The sequence below is a fragment of the Rhinolophus ferrumequinum genome, chromosome 22 (assembly GCF_004115265.2).
Source record: "Rhinolophus ferrumequinum isolate MPI-CBG mRhiFer1 chromosome 22, mRhiFer1_v1.p, whole genome shotgun sequence".
Classification (NCBI taxonomy): domain Eukaryota; kingdom Metazoa; phylum Chordata; class Mammalia; order Chiroptera; family Rhinolophidae; genus Rhinolophus; species Rhinolophus ferrumequinum.
The window spans coordinates 10,360,312-10,375,686 of record NC_046305.1 but is presented as its reverse complement, the minus strand read 5'-3'; the positions used below and the strand labels follow the sequence as shown (position 1 = coordinate 10,375,686).

At 46.2% G+C, this 15,375-nt stretch overlaps 1 protein-coding gene across 1 annotated transcript in view; it reads right to left on the bottom strand.

Moving 5' to 3' along the window:
* Positions 1 to 15,375, bottom strand: part of PAPPA2 (pappalysin 2) — a 220,107-nt gene that overhangs the window by 116,170 nt on the left and 88,562 nt on the right. The window contains 5 exon segments of the mRNA XM_033092004.1: positions 568 to 696; positions 3,673 to 4,162; positions 7,173 to 7,294; positions 10,528 to 10,720; positions 12,421 to 12,714. Of these exon segments, the coding sequence (XP_032947895.1) occupies positions 568 to 696; positions 3,673 to 4,162; positions 7,173 to 7,294; positions 10,528 to 10,720; positions 12,421 to 12,714 (1,228 nt within the window).

Sequence of the window (15,375 nt, the reverse complement as noted above, 5' to 3'; positions counted from 1 at the left end):
TAGTCCCCTAGGTTGGTATCACAAAAGAGCAACAGAAAAAGGAACATGACATGTTAAGAAACCAAAGGAGGGATTCGATCTTTACCTTGGTGATTTTATGGAATAGCTGGAAATAATATTGTAATTGGTCTCCCAGGGGTCCAATGAGCCAGTGACTGTCAGAAAGCTATACCAACTTTCCTCAGGTCACACAGCTGGTCAATGGTATAAGACAGGCCACTGATCCAAATGATAGCCTCACATCCTCTTGTGGCATCATTTGACAAGTAACCTTCTCCCCCAGGAGTTCCTTCCCTGAACCAGTTCTCTGAAAACTTTACAGGGCCCCCCACCAAATCATCCCCAGTATCTCAGGACTCTGGGGTGAGATTTAAATAAAAGTGGGCCCCTCCTGAACTATGCAGAGATGTGAGTGACCTCTCAAGTTCCTGACCAGGTCGCACAGTGCTCTGCCCCCTACATTTCCAAAACAAGTCAAACTGAAACTGGAGGCTGACCCCCCCACACCCCTCGTTAGAGCAGGGTGGGGGGTCCTTTCTCCCACATTCCCATGCACACAATGCTCACCTTGCAACCTTCCCATCGCCACAGTAAGGAGCTCCATGGATGTGGCTCAGAGGAGGTGAGGCTTCTCCCAGTTCTGCTCCCGCGATAGCTTGAACTTGGTATTGGTACATCTGCCCAGGCGTGACCTCCCTGTGGAAACCAATGGGCCGTGACCACTACATCCAGAGAGTGAGACATGCCCTAGGTCCTTTGCAGATGGTTTGCAGGTGTTTAAAAGAAATATTATGGGGAACATAAAGGTTAAACATGTACTGCATTGTCTGAAACAAGGATCAGGGCAGTTACATGGCTGCAGAATGTTTGAAACCGTATTGGCATCTGAATTCTCAGTACATTCCCGGTAGCGAATGTGCAAAAAGTGTTTGCTGACTGAATTAACTAACAGCCCTACAACAATCTAGGAGGGCGGCATTTCAAGCGCATCTTTATTATGTTAAAAAAAAAAAAAACAACACAAAAAAATCATCAACTGTTGAGAAACAAACTGAAGATGGAACTCCAGACTCTGGGCTCAGCAAGGCCCTCCTTGAGTCTATGGGTCACAGTTTGTCTCTCAACAGAATTCTTGTCTTGAGAAAACTGAATCCATAGTGGGGAGAGCAACCCTCTCCTAGAAGGAGGTGAGAACACCTTCCAACATCATTTTGGGGATGCAAGAAATTCCCCAATTAGAAATGTGTTACCTTACTCCCAGCCTCCAAACCTGTCAAAATGCATACATACCAGGAATAGAGTTTTATCAGGTGACACCAGAGAAGGAAGGAGTTTACCAGACTGTCTCTAGAGTCCAAGTGCACAGATCAGGTGGAAAGCGAGAGAGACAGAACATTTAGAAGTGGAGAGGGGCTAAAGAGGGCCTGGGCTGATGGTTCCAAAGACAAAGTCTGCCCTCCTCTAAATGTTGTCCAGTGCCTGCCCTAACTGGAAAACTACCATCAAAATCAAGGTGGGATGGGAGTAACTTCGGAGGACTGGATCTCAAAGGGTTGTTGGGCCTACCATGAGTGACCACCACAAATCTCCTGCCAAAACCCTCTCTTATTTACCAGACTTCAGCTCAACCACAAAGCTTCACTCTCTCACTGGATGCCACCACCATGAAACCACAAATGTCATGGGGTTTCAAAACACACCTTTAAAAACCTCTGTACTGGCTTTGGGTTATTTTAATAGGAAAGACACCTAAATATTAACGACTTTTGAATTTCTAAATTAGCATTCATTAGGGAAGTGCCAGATATTTCAAAAGCAAAAACCAATTTTATACCCTAATCAATTCTGATGCCTTCCCTTTGCAGGATGGTTCTGTTAGACTTCTCATCCAGGCATGCATACAAGTCTACACTGTTATATGGCTGGAAAGGGATGGGAAGGAGGCGTCTGCATGTGTTTATGCTTCTTGAGGGATCACTCAGCAGCAAGTAGCCCCAACCTTCAGTGATGTGAGTTTGTAAAAGGCAGTCTGTTACTAAGGAAAGAAACCAAAATGAGACTCAGTCAGAAAACTGCATTTTAATCCTCAGACAGCCACTAACTACCTCTGTTCAACCAAATTAAAGCTTAGTTTTCTCATCTATAGAATGGGATATTGTCGACCTTAAAGATTGTGCGTGTTGTGTGTAGATGTCATGTTAGATAATTGATATCATTTTCACTGCCTTATTATAGAAGCTCAAAAATGATATTCTTTTTAAATTCATCCCGTGATCTTCCCTTCCATTTGCATTTGCTTTTTGACCATTTCACTGTCTTCCAGTCCTAATTCAGAAAGCCAATATGGGAAGAAAAATGTAGTAAAACTCAAGGTGCACGTTTTCTCTACTTTTTTGTAGCTGTGGTAAATTGCAAAAGGGCCGTGGACTCTTCCAGTCCCAAATGCACGCCCCTCTGCTATGTGACTGCACTGTCCTTCTCCTCAAGAACTAAGAGTCTACTTTGCCACCCCTTGAACCTAGAACTGGCTGTGTGACTCGCTTTGGCTGGTGGAATATCATCATGAGTAATATAAGCAGAGGCATGACAAATGCAAGTGTTTGGGGGCTTGCCCTCCTTGCTGCTGGAAACCCTTTCTTCACCAAGTAAAGCCTACGAGAGGGTGAGAGGTCATGTGGAAAGAGGCCCCTGCCTTCCTAGGCACTCCAGCCGCCTTAGCTGAGTCTCCAGTGTACACGTGAGGTCATCCCGGGCCATCTAACCTTGGCCAAGCCAGTCCTGATGAGAACACCCAGCCAACCCATGGAATCATGAGAAATAGTGTTTGTTTTTCTAACCCACCACATTTAGCGACTATTTCTAATGCAGCAAAAACTAACCAATATAGCATCTCGGATAAAACTTTTGTTTTACTCCGAGTTCTGCCTTCAGGGCAGTCTCTGAGGAAAGTTATGAGGTAGGGAGCATTTGTCTTTGGCGATACGAGCCTCCTACCCTAGACACTGAACTCTTTTTAAGCCAATGACCTTATCTTACTGAGTCTATGTCCCAGCACTGAGCACACGGTGCCAGGAACACAGCAGAACTCACTAAATGGAGAAAGAATGGAAGAAAGAGTAAGAAAAGAGTTGGAAGAGAAGGAAAGAATGGGGGAGGGAGGGACATGAAAAAGAAGAAAACAGGAAAGACACATCATGAGTAACTCATGAAACTAAATACAGTGTCTCAGGACTCTTGGTTTCTTTGCTTAGCTCTGGAAGAGCTGACTATAGCCTCTGAGTGTTACAGGATCTGTGGCAGATTATCTGAAAAGTCAGAGTGCGGGATCAGATAGTAAATTATGTCACCAGCTAAAAGTATCTGACTCTGATTAACTGATTTGTGGCCATTACTTTCAGTCCAGTTGAAATACCTCATCTACTGACTTCTTTTTTCCATAACCATAATGATGTACCATCCGCCAGAACACCTGCTTGCCCCTTTCCGGGAAATATTTTTCTTTGTCTCAGATATGCCACTTTAGAATGAAATCCCCTCAGAGATGCTGACCATTTCTCCAACTAAGGGCATGGCAGAGTGTAAAAGAGTCGGGGGTGGGGGGGAAGGAAACAAAATCCTCTCTCCAAACGCCAGGAAGCCCCATGGTTTAGCCAGTCCTACGTCCCAACTCACATGTCCGTGAACTTCCTGTGAGGTTGCGTCACCACCACGGGCAAGCCACCAGCAAATGGCGGCTCACGAAGGACCTGGTACGTCACAGGCCTGCAGCCAGAGCACAGGGGATTCTGGGGCCGGGAAGTCAGGAGAGCTGCATCGATCTCCATCCGCTCATCAAACGTGTAGACTTTCACCCCCAGGACCTTCCCATCAACGTGCAGTTTAATAGTGAGGGGGGTGTCGCAGAAAGTGTCGAAGGAGCCCAGATGCACAGACTCCTGGTGTTCCAGCAAGATCTCCATGTCAAAGAGTGCCTGGGAGGAGTCCATGGAGAGGTAGGTGACCCACAGGGTCAGCGTGTCGGCCTGGACCGGGTGTTGGAAGAGCAGCTCCAGGCTACAGCCTTCCGCAGGGCAGGGGACTGTCATATTCATATGGTACAGGTGGAGCTCGGGACTCCAGGCCTGCAAGCTTGGCTCACAGGGCTGATCCACGTCTGGAGGCCCTGAGGGAGAGGAACAGAAAGACAGACACATCGGTAACCGCCACCGGAAGTCTGCAAAGGAGGAGCCCATAGCAGCAGCCAGAAAGAAGCGTGAAGAAGATGAGCATTTGGAATGAATTCCTGCAGAAGCTGCTCAGCTCTGTGGGTTAGATCTTACGTATGACGGAGGACAAAGGTGTAACAACTCAAAAGCATCGTGTCTTGTTCCCTATCCTATACTCTGCTTCGTGACATTTTAACAAGAGAGCTCCAACAGGGCTTTGGGGCTGGGACGCAGCAGATCCCAGCTAGAAACACAAGGTCAGTCATGCCCATAAAGAATCTTTGAGCAGAGGAGAATTCTTTGCACTTAGCTTATTAAGAATTTTTTTATGATAAATTAGTGCTTCTGAAGCCATTTTATTTGTCGATAAGGCCAATGTTTGCTTCAGTCTGACACTACACTCTGTTTCATGGGGAGCTTCACAAAACTTCCTTCATTCCCTGAGATTGCACCTTAGCCATCCTTCCAAATGACTCTGGCCCGACTGTAAAACCATACACTGACATTTCCTTTTCAGTTCAGGTGTGTGTGAGCAGGTAGGCCACTGCATGGAGAAAACAGCAAGCAGGAAATAGAAACATGCTTGAGTGGAAAAAAATGGAGATTCAATAGCCAAGTAAAAATGTAATGGTAAAAAAAAAAAAAAATATCGCCAGCATATTAAGGTCAGCATTTTGGGAGAAAAATCCATACAAAGTGGTTTTCTTTTATGTCATGTGACAGGAACTGAAGGAAAATGCTAAGTCAGGAGTCAGCAGTTAGGCCCTAATTAGCGCTGTGCCATTACCGTGTGACAGTGGCAGGTCTCGGTGAGCCTCATTTCCTCATTTATAATATAAGCACTATTTAACCCCACCTCCCTTACTAGGTGAGTGTGGAAGATCTATACAGTGTCCCATAGAAACAGTTGCAAACTACATTTGCAAAAGTAGAATTATTTAGGCCTTCAGAATTTGGAAAATAAAGGATGCTCCAAAATCCAGAGGAAACAAGTTCACATGGACGTGTGTGTGAGTGTGAGTGTGTGTGTGTGTGAGTGTGTGTGTGTGTGCGCATTACATGTTCCAGTCCTTACTGTTTTTTGCCTATATTGTGAATCCATTCAACAAAAAGTGACTGTACATCTTTCACATTTAGCATTAATCTATGTATTAGAAGAGTGAACAAGAGATAAAGGTGCTGCCCTTATAAAGCTTACAATAGGTGTAACAATAGATAAAAGCGTAAGTCCAAGGGTCAATGGCATCTTTGAAGAAAAACGAAGGAGGATAAGGGACTAGAAAATGATGGGGTGAGGCTGGGGCTACTTTAGATTATTTCAGATTATGGAGCCAGCGAAGTTCTCTCCAAGAAGATGACATTTAAGCAGGGGATGTGACTAGCTCAGTTTTCTATTCCCCACAGTCTTTAGAAAGTAGTTGGTGGTCAATAAGTATCCACTAAGTGTCATTAAATACATTTTGATCATATCTGTAAATACACGGGTTTGTGCACGCTCTGCTGGGGATTCAATTACTTTCACTGTGTATATTTCAAACATGACTTGGTTCTTCACCTTTTCAAAGCAAAGGGAGACCGGTATTTCTTAGCACTATTTTCCAAAAGTCATCCCCCAAAACTAGCAGAGTAAAGGCCTTTGGAAGCCAACCCAAGAAGCATGGCCCATCAGAGAGCTCTCATTACTATCTCAGGTTAAATAAAGCATGACATGAAGGCCCTCAAAGTTGACTTGTGTTGTCTAAAGACACAAGAATTAGAACTCAGAACTTTTAGTTCCTTTCACCGCTACCAGATAACTTTAAATTTTCCCAAGAATTGAAAAGGAAAAAAGTGCAGGGAGTCCAATGGGCACTAAAACACTAGCCCAGGACAAACTCTCTGCCACAGAAATGGTCTTTTATGAAATGCCAATCTCCAAGTGGGTCCAACGCAGTGCCAGTGTAAATTTTATAGTCACTTTCCATTCTTTCCCCAAAACGTTTAGTTGAAAAGAGTCCTGTACGATCAATCAAGTAAATTGTCTCCCTCGATTTCTCCTTGAGTCGCCTGTCATTTGAGTAACTGGGAGCCCAAGAGGATGTCCCCGCGAACACGTTAGACCCTGAGACCAGTGTTCTCTTTCTTTTCTGAGTCAAGACTGCAAACTCTCTCAAATAGGATCGTGTCCAACACATCTTACTGAGCAGTTTTTAGGATCCTAATAAACGTTAAGGAAACGAAAAAGATGATAATAAGGTCAACATCGAAGGTGGTGATGATGAAAGAAATCAAGCCAGTCGTCAGCAGGTGTTCAAAGCCACGACGACAGCATTCGCTGGACCTGAGACGGGATAACGTCCACGCTCCAATTTGTCTTACAGATACTGACACCCCTATGTGAGTGACTATGTAACTGAGAAGGTCGGGGAGGGACGGCTAAAAACACTTCCCCCTCCTCGAGCCGAGCGCAGATCACATCCAAAGCACAGGCAGTACCAGTGATCAACAGACTCATAAAAATAGCAGAAACGAGAAAGATCAGTTGGGAACACCTAGTCCACCACACCCACAACCAGACTGGCTCCACCCGGGTAAGAGTGCTCCCTGCAACGTGTTCTCATTTACCGTCCTGACAGAGAGGAGTGACCGACAGATCAGCTTCCACCATCGTGTGGCAAGGCTGCTCCGTGGGCCAGTGGGCACCTGCTAACAGACACTGCACGGCTGAGCTATGCAGCTGACTTGTCCATCTGTCTGTCCTCTGTGCTGACTTCTATTTCAGCACAGCCATCGGGCCTCCACAGTAAGCACACGTGGGACATCTGGCACACAAAAGTAGCAGGCAGAGTCTTTCTTAACAAATCACACACACACACACACACACACACACACACACACACACACACACACCACCTCTCCATCCTTTTTACTTCCACCCCCATTCTCAGTGGCCACCAAGATATAAGTGAAAACGCCATGGTCCTTTACCCACTGCCTCCTCGGGAGTCCAGTAACCTGAGGAGTCACACACGCGCCGAGAGGAAGCCGTGTGCACATACTGACGGAATGTCCCATCTTCAGTGCAGGCACCACACACACTGCCCAGGACCCTGGGAAGATGAAAAGGGGAGATTGGGAGAATCAGTCAGATGAACACGGATAACGAAATTCAGAAAACCTTGTGGGTCGGGGAGTGACACTCCAGGGGACGAAGGGGAACACAACTATTTCTCCTTCATTTCCTTCTGGTGCAGACCTCATCTTTGCAACATTCATAATGACGTGAAAAATCTCAAGGTTGTGAAGCAGAAGAATTAACTAACTCATAAAGGGGGCGCCCGTGGCGAGGCAAGCGGGCAGTTTCTATCCTCCAGCACTCAACCCAAAATAACTGCAATCCGAATCTTTCTACATAAATCTCCTTTCTCCGCCGACTCTCAATAAGTCATCCAAACACCCCTTGCTTTCCCCCAATTAAAACAGACAACAGTTTCAAGAGTAAAGTTATTAGCTATATGTGGCCTAATGTTTTAAACTCCCTACTTGTAATCACATACACAATATGAAAGTCATACGGAATGCAATGCTCTGGGCTTCCACTTGCCTTTGGGGAAACAGCCGAATTCCTTACCATAATCTAAGGTTCTTCACAAGCCTTTACTGACTTCTCTCCCCTCGTAAATGTTATGTTCCCATCACAATAAAGCAATCACCACTCCACAGAAGCATCATACCCTTCTCACAGCTCTGTGAAACAAGCTGTCCTCTCTCCTGCCAAATAGCCTTTCCAAGCCTCTCCATTTAGCAAAACTCCTACCCACCCTTCAAGAGCCATTCCAATGTAACCTGTGCAGTGCCACTTAGTCTGACACTTCTGCGTGGCCAGCACTCTCCTCTGGGCATCTGCTGTGCCTTCTGGCTCCTGTTTGAGGGCACTGCTCTGTGGTGTGGAGAATTCCCATTCCTTCTCCTTCGCCTGTGAGCAGGTCCAGCAGTTTGCACTGGCACCAGCCTCGGCAGTCCCTCTGGGGGAGCGTGTTTTATGGGCATCTCTGCAACTATTAACGGCCTATGAAGAGCTCTTCAAGCGCCAGGTCTGGGGTGACTGGAAAAAGTATGGACAATAGCTAAACGACAAGGGGAGATCACTTGATAAGGCTGTCTCTGATACTCTGAATCTTTTCAGAAGCCCAGCTGTCAATGACACACCTGAAAATACAGGCGTCAAATTGAGGTCTCTCAACAGGTAAGGGAGAAAAGTAGTACCTTGTCGACTATACTAGAAAAACAGTATTATGAAAGAGGGGTCATAATCACGCAATCAGCACCTTATATCCCCGGCGAGGTGCCATGAGGATAAGTTATTTCTAATCCCTGTAAGAACCACGTTTACAAATGAGGATACTCAGGCTTGCAGAGAGATTAAGTAAATTGCCCAAGGTCACCACGGGTTCCTTGATTCCCGTGAGCGAGTTCCCAGACACCAACAAGTGTCCAGTACTCAGGCAATGTCCAGGTGTGGTTAACTCCAGGCGGCGACCACAGCTGGCCGTCACTTCTGTGTGGACACAGCAACTCCATCCAGACCACAGTTCCCTGATGCGCTCGGCCTTTCCGGGGCCACGGCTGAGTGCGTAGTTGGGCTCCTCTCTGACATAAGGATTCCAAACACCTACTGGGGAGGAGTAAACAGAACTCCCAGAGTGACACAAATCGCTGGGTGTGTGACGTGCGTCTCCCCGACACACGTGTGGGGAGGCCTCAACACGGCGGCCCACAGAGCTGACAACAGGAAGCAAACGCAGGCTTTTCTGCCAACAGACTCACAGCCAGCCAGCCCTGGTGTCTGCTTTATCATAACGTTTGTACCCGAGAGGGAACTGGAAGATTAAATTGTTTATATGGATTACAGAAACAGATGTAAAACTCTGGTTTGCGCATGCCCACAGAGGTCTTACTGCACAAGGTCACATTGGCGGAAGGTTCTTCCACAGGTCATATGGATATGTGCTGACTCACAAAGGGAGCCCGGGACAGCTTGGGTGCTGATGACCATCAGAAGTGCTTTATAGGATGGTGGGGTCCAAGTGACGTCATCAAGGTATCAAGGACAAATGCCAAGGCCTGAGAAGGCCGGGAATACCACTTGGAAAATGATTCACTTGTTCTCTCTCATCCCTGTCTCTCCCAGCTCTCAGCAAAGCTGGGGTATATGGAAACATGCTCCAAGGGCATCCAGCTCCTTCGCTGGGGCCTGACATCCGGAGGAGGCCCCCGATTCACCTCTATTTAGTCGTGGGGTATTGGGTTAGCACCCTGTGCTTCTCTATGCCTCCGATTTCTCGCTTACATAGCAGGAGTCGTGCTTGCTGCAAGGACTGAACGAGACAATGGCACGTAAGGGATCGAGTACAATGCTTCACACATAGAATGTCCAAATAGACAACAGCTTCTCTTGTATTTAGAATACAGTGGCAGGTTTTGAAAGCCAAGAGCCCGCACGGGCCACGGATAGGGCGGGCTCCGGTCCTTCTCAGGTAAACTACATCCTCCCACCAACTGTCAGATGTCATCTTTTTTCCGACCTTCTCTCCTTTTTACAAAAACTTCCCTAGTGTCCATTTATATCAACATGCAAAGGATAAATACAAACTAATTTCAAATACAACGATTATCTTCAATAAACATGTATTGGGCATCGATTGTGGCAGGCCAAGAAACAAAGACACGAAAACCATTCCTGTGCCCAAGGAGCTGCCTGCCAGTGAGTGGGGCAGATAGAAAAATGGACAGATCACGACAATTCCACGAGATAGTAGCCATAGGTAATCAGGTAAAACAGGAGGTAGAGATGGCACTAGAAATGCACATGTCATCCAGTTAAGCCCCTGAGGCACAGCTTGTGGCAATGGGTGGCCGGCTACCCACCCCCAGAACAGTCTGGAGGAACACGTGTCACCTCTCTTCCCCACAATGTCGCTGTGTAAGCAGTTGGCGTCTCTTCCATCCTTAGACCAAGGAGGAATGGCTGACCTCGACAGGTGGCAAATGTTATCTCAGTTTTGTCAGAGTTATCTTTTCATATTTGTCAACTTCGTCACAACTCCTGGAAGCCTGCCAGATGTGACTCTCTGAAGAAGACATCTGATAGGCCCCTCCCCACGGAGTGAACACATATGAAGAGCCATGGAAGATGAGAACTGAGCAGGACGGAACTGAGGCAGCCCTCAGCAGGTGTACAGTTCCAAACTGGGGTCCCCCTAACTTCACACTCTCCCCCTTGTGCATAAGAAATGCCACAGAGAAAATACACCAGCTCCACCGTGGCACGTGCGTCTCTCACCTGTCATACACAACTCCACTAATGGGAGGCAGCCAGTGGATAGTGAGGGATTTGTGGGTCTGCCCGATGACCACGGGTGGGATGGGAATAGGGGTGGGCTTTCGGCTTTGACTCCACTGCTGATATACAAGGTCCAAGTAGCAATGCATCCGGGCCACTTGGTTAGGGGTGAAGCTGTCAGTGCAGTCGTCATCTGTGGAGACAGAAAAACGGGAACAAGAGAGACATGGAGGTTTTAACCTGCGAAGTCCACCAAGTCAGGGATAAATTCTGCCTTGTTCACGCCTAACACAACCCTCGCGCTTGTCAGGCTCCATAAACACGTGCCGAATAAATAAATGTATTCTGTTCCAGAAAGTATCAAAGCTGGAGGTGAGAAAGAAAAGGTGGAGAACAGCCTTGCTTATCTCTAAAGCAGGTCATTACCTTGATGCGGGGTGGGGCCAGGGTGAGCCCTGGGGTGCACGGCTGCTCTGAGCTGACGGCGGCTTATTCGGGAAACCACAAGATGGCAGTATTTCAGCATATGGCCTTATTATTCAGAACATTTGTGGAGCTGCAGACACCTGCTTTACGCCCAGTGACTTTGGCCAAGGTTAGTGAGTATTCAGTGGACATACTCAAGGGGACAGAGAGCCAAAATGTCAAAGAGGCAACAGGACTGGCCCCGGTGGTTCCACATTACCGGCAAAATTTCCTTATCAGACACATTTTCAATAGGGTTAGAAAGGGAGTTAGCTTAGGTTCAGGGCCTTTTCAATGAAAGCGCACCAAACACAGTCCCTTGGTTCTTAGAGGTTTCCTATGCCCACTTCAAGGTGACACCTAAACAGCTCTGTCCTTGGCACCCCACTGTCTGGTCTCTGCCCTGGGCAGGGCCACTGTGTCCTTGTTGGGGGAGGAAGCGACGCTGGTCCTTGTGAATCTGATGCATCTAAACTATATGCCCAATGAGACTTTGATAGAAATATATTGCTAGGTCACAGACAGGACCAGTTCACCACTCTTTCTTCCCTTCAAAGGCATGACTAGGGCCTGTGCTTTCTTTTTCTTTCTTTTTCTTTTTTTTCAGACAGTTCTAGAACTTATCACCAAACAAGCCCCTGGACCTCACAGAAAAATCACATCCTTCCTTCACTATGGGAACAGATCATACAATCAAAACAATCAAATCAGTCCTTAATTTTAGGGATAAACGATCAATTTGAGTCCATCAGCAGGAGACTATAACTAGTATTATTTTTTGCCAGAAACAAGGAAGGTGTGAGGGGACAGGAAGAAGCATAATCCAGGACAACAAGAACAGATAATATTGTTGTTCCCAAGGCCAGGAAAATATCATTTTTTAAATGAGATGGTGTCATTTGTGGAAGCTAAGAATCAGTACTTGGCTAGTATTCGAAGAAGAGAATCTGATACTTGAAGATAAAATGAAAAGGAATCTTGAGCTTAAAATTAACCAAGACCATTTTCTTGACCAACTTCAAAAAAAGCACAAAGAACCACCTCGATCCAGACACCTTTTCTTCACATCACTATTAGACACTCCTTCAGAGTAAATGCCTAAGAATGTGGGCAAGAACAAAAATGATGAAGTGGAGAGGTCAGAGAGACACTTTGGCTTTGTCCCCTTTTCCAACTACCCAAGATGGAGGTGTGTTTTTCTTTTCAGCTCTAGAGGGGGAGAATCTAGTCAAAGAGACCCCTTAATACCTCAGTAATTCTTTCAATTCTTCCAAGACGTGATAAAAAGAATATGCCACGATAAATACACGTTAACTCTCTGGCACAAATGAGGGCTTGGTAATCCTCTCCACCTCCCACACCCCCACCCTCAACTTCCAAAGCCCCCCCCATAGACTCTTAACAAACACATCAAGACTGCGGTGGTACCTGTGTAGCTCATATAGTTGCTGAATGGAGCCCCCGGGAAGTGGGTGAAGCCACAGGTGTCATTGGTTGGCTCTGGGTCCTGGCACAGCTTACTCTTGGGAGTGGGGGCAGTGTCGGCACAGAGGTCTCCAGTCTCCATCGATGGCACCGTCTCCCTACAGGGGTCGTCGCAGGATTCTCTTTCACTGACCCCTTTGAAGACATGATAGAGTCCCAGGACATGTCCCACCTCATGGATCATGATATTGATGTGACCAGGCATGCCATAATAAGCTGGGTTGAGGACAACGCCACCTGCAAGAGAAGGTTTGGAAAACATCTCTAAACAGGAACAGCAGCCCTCTGACAATTATGTCTTATGCTCAACAGCAAATGTTCAACTTCAGCCTCGAAGGGGGCATTTTACAACTTCTGGTGGCATCAGTTTCTTTCTCTTCCCTCTGGCCAGAGACACCCTCTAACGAATCAATAAACATGTCTTTAACCCCTAGCACGGGTGAGTGTTATACTAGACGCAGGGCAAGTAATACAGACAAGTCACATGACAGAGGGCCAGGATTCTCAGGCCGGCCTGCACAATAAAATCGCCTAGTTAAGACACACAGACGTCCAAATGCTAGCCCAGGGTAAACGATGCAAATACGTGAGGGTGGGGTACATGCCTCAGTCTTTTTTTTTTTAAAACGTCCCAGATCGAGAGCCTTTGGTCGAGGAGAACACATGTGGCATTTGGAGCAAGGGAAATGCATGCCTGACTCCGGCCCCTCCACATGCCGGCTCAGAGGACCTGAACAGCTATCAGACCTGCTAGAACTTCAGTTTCATTATCTGTAAAGTCGAGATGATGACACGTACGTCCTGTTTGTGTTTTAGCATTTGGCACACGGTAGGAGTTTCGTAAATGACAGGCGTGTGTGCGGCTTCTGATTTCATGACCCTTACTCTCAAGAAGATAATAACTATTGAGACAAGAGACAAGTACAAGAGAACTATCATGAAATTCAGCATGTCAGAGGTGACAGGCACTCACAATCACAGAGCATCTGGTGCCACACCCACTGGTTTCTGTAACGGGCAGCTCCATCTGCCTTTGAGGGACTATGTTTTCTGCACAGAGCAGTTCCCAAACCCAAGTTCTAGCTTCTCTCAGTCCACTCAGACATGCTGCCATTAACGAAGCCACATCCAGCCGTGTCTTAAGATATATTGTCTACTTTCACATCTAACACAGACCTACGCCTCATCTCCCTTGTGTATTTCTGTCACTTCCAGTAAAAATCCTCATTCTCCAACATATCGTTTTTCCTTTTACAGAATGATTGTCTACCTATTTCTTTCATTTGTGCGTCATGTCCACATAAAGTAATCTGAAAACAGACTTATTTCAATAACACCCAGACTGTGCAGTATTTGAATAAACCCAGACAAATGCAGCATGTCCACTTTTCAAGAGGCCTGCCCCTTCGTGGTTACGTATCCAATTGTGGTGGTAACCAGCATCAAAGTCCACACATTCTCATGCTCTTCTCAGTTCTCTGATCGCGATATCGACCTTCAGTGAGAACTTCGACCTTCACTTAGAACAGTGACGATGTTCTAAGAAGATGGTTTTCTGTTCTCCCCCAGTTGCATTTTCAGTGCCTTTACTTTCTTCAGCCTTCTTCCTCCAGCGCATGCCTTCTCTCTATATCTCTATATACACTTAATCCCTTCCCTGCCTCTTTCTCTCCCTCCTCCCCCTCCACTTCTAAATAAAATAATAATAATAATAATAATAAAACCTGCCAGAAATAGGACTTCGAAAGGCTACAATTCACCGATAAGGTTTCTATAAGACTTAAATATTGCACTGAGTAGTTTTTCCCAAATTGTGTTCTTAAACTCTGCTCCTGGGTGATACTTTGTGAAATAAAAATAAATTGGCATCAGTGGTTAAATACACAGTAGAAAAATGCAATATGCCATACCCTCCTCCTGAAGATTCATGTTAACAAGCAAAGTGCTACGGTAGAGGCCCTGAAAAATCCAGCAGCAATTCTGTTTAACCTTTGCCCCAAACTTCTTTGAACATAGAATCTGTTTGGGAGTAGCATACCTTTTGACATCTCTGGAATACTGGCTTCCTTGGAGCACAATTCATGACACACTGCCGAAGACACAGAAAACTCCCAATCGATAGTTATTTTTCACCCAAAAGCCCTACCTTTGAGCAAACACCAAATATCCCCTCATGCTATGGTCAGTCTAGCCCAAGTCCTCTGGGATCTCTTCCAGGTGGAGAAGAAAGGAATGATAGCTGAACAAATATAAGATGCCAGGAAGAAGGGATGGCAAATGTAGCATGTGCCACCGAAGGAGTGATGAGTGAGAGTGTGTCCCTGGGGACACTCGAGGAGGACGTCAGGGTGGTCATTGTAACAGTGGGCATCGCTCATCAACGTCTAGAAATCTCTCCCTCGACCCCAAATGACATATTTCCAGACCTAAGAATATTCTCCAACAGATTCATCGTCACCTTTCAATACACCAGCTTATTTATAAGGCAAGGAAGGAGCATAAAAATGCAAGTCCTCAACACTCCTAGCAAATGACCCCAACACCAGTGCCAACTGGCAGGGTTCTCCTCCCTGGCACTCTCAATGCACATTCCCAAGACAGGGGTATATAGATTTCACCAGACAGGACTTAAATTTTCATTGAAAACATAAGCCTTTCAACACACTGACAGTTATGTTTTTGATTCCAGAGAGAAGGGCCTTCTTCCTCAATCTTCCTCAAAACTCATCTGTCTGGAACACACAGTAATGACCTTACTTACTACGTGTGTGTTAAACAGAATGTTGCGTATTCTCACCTAGGAGTATACGCTGTGCACACCAATACATGTTACGGAAAAGGCCCACGGTCCTGGACCTCTCACGGTAATTCCGCCCACGAGAGCCCAAGGTTATGAAA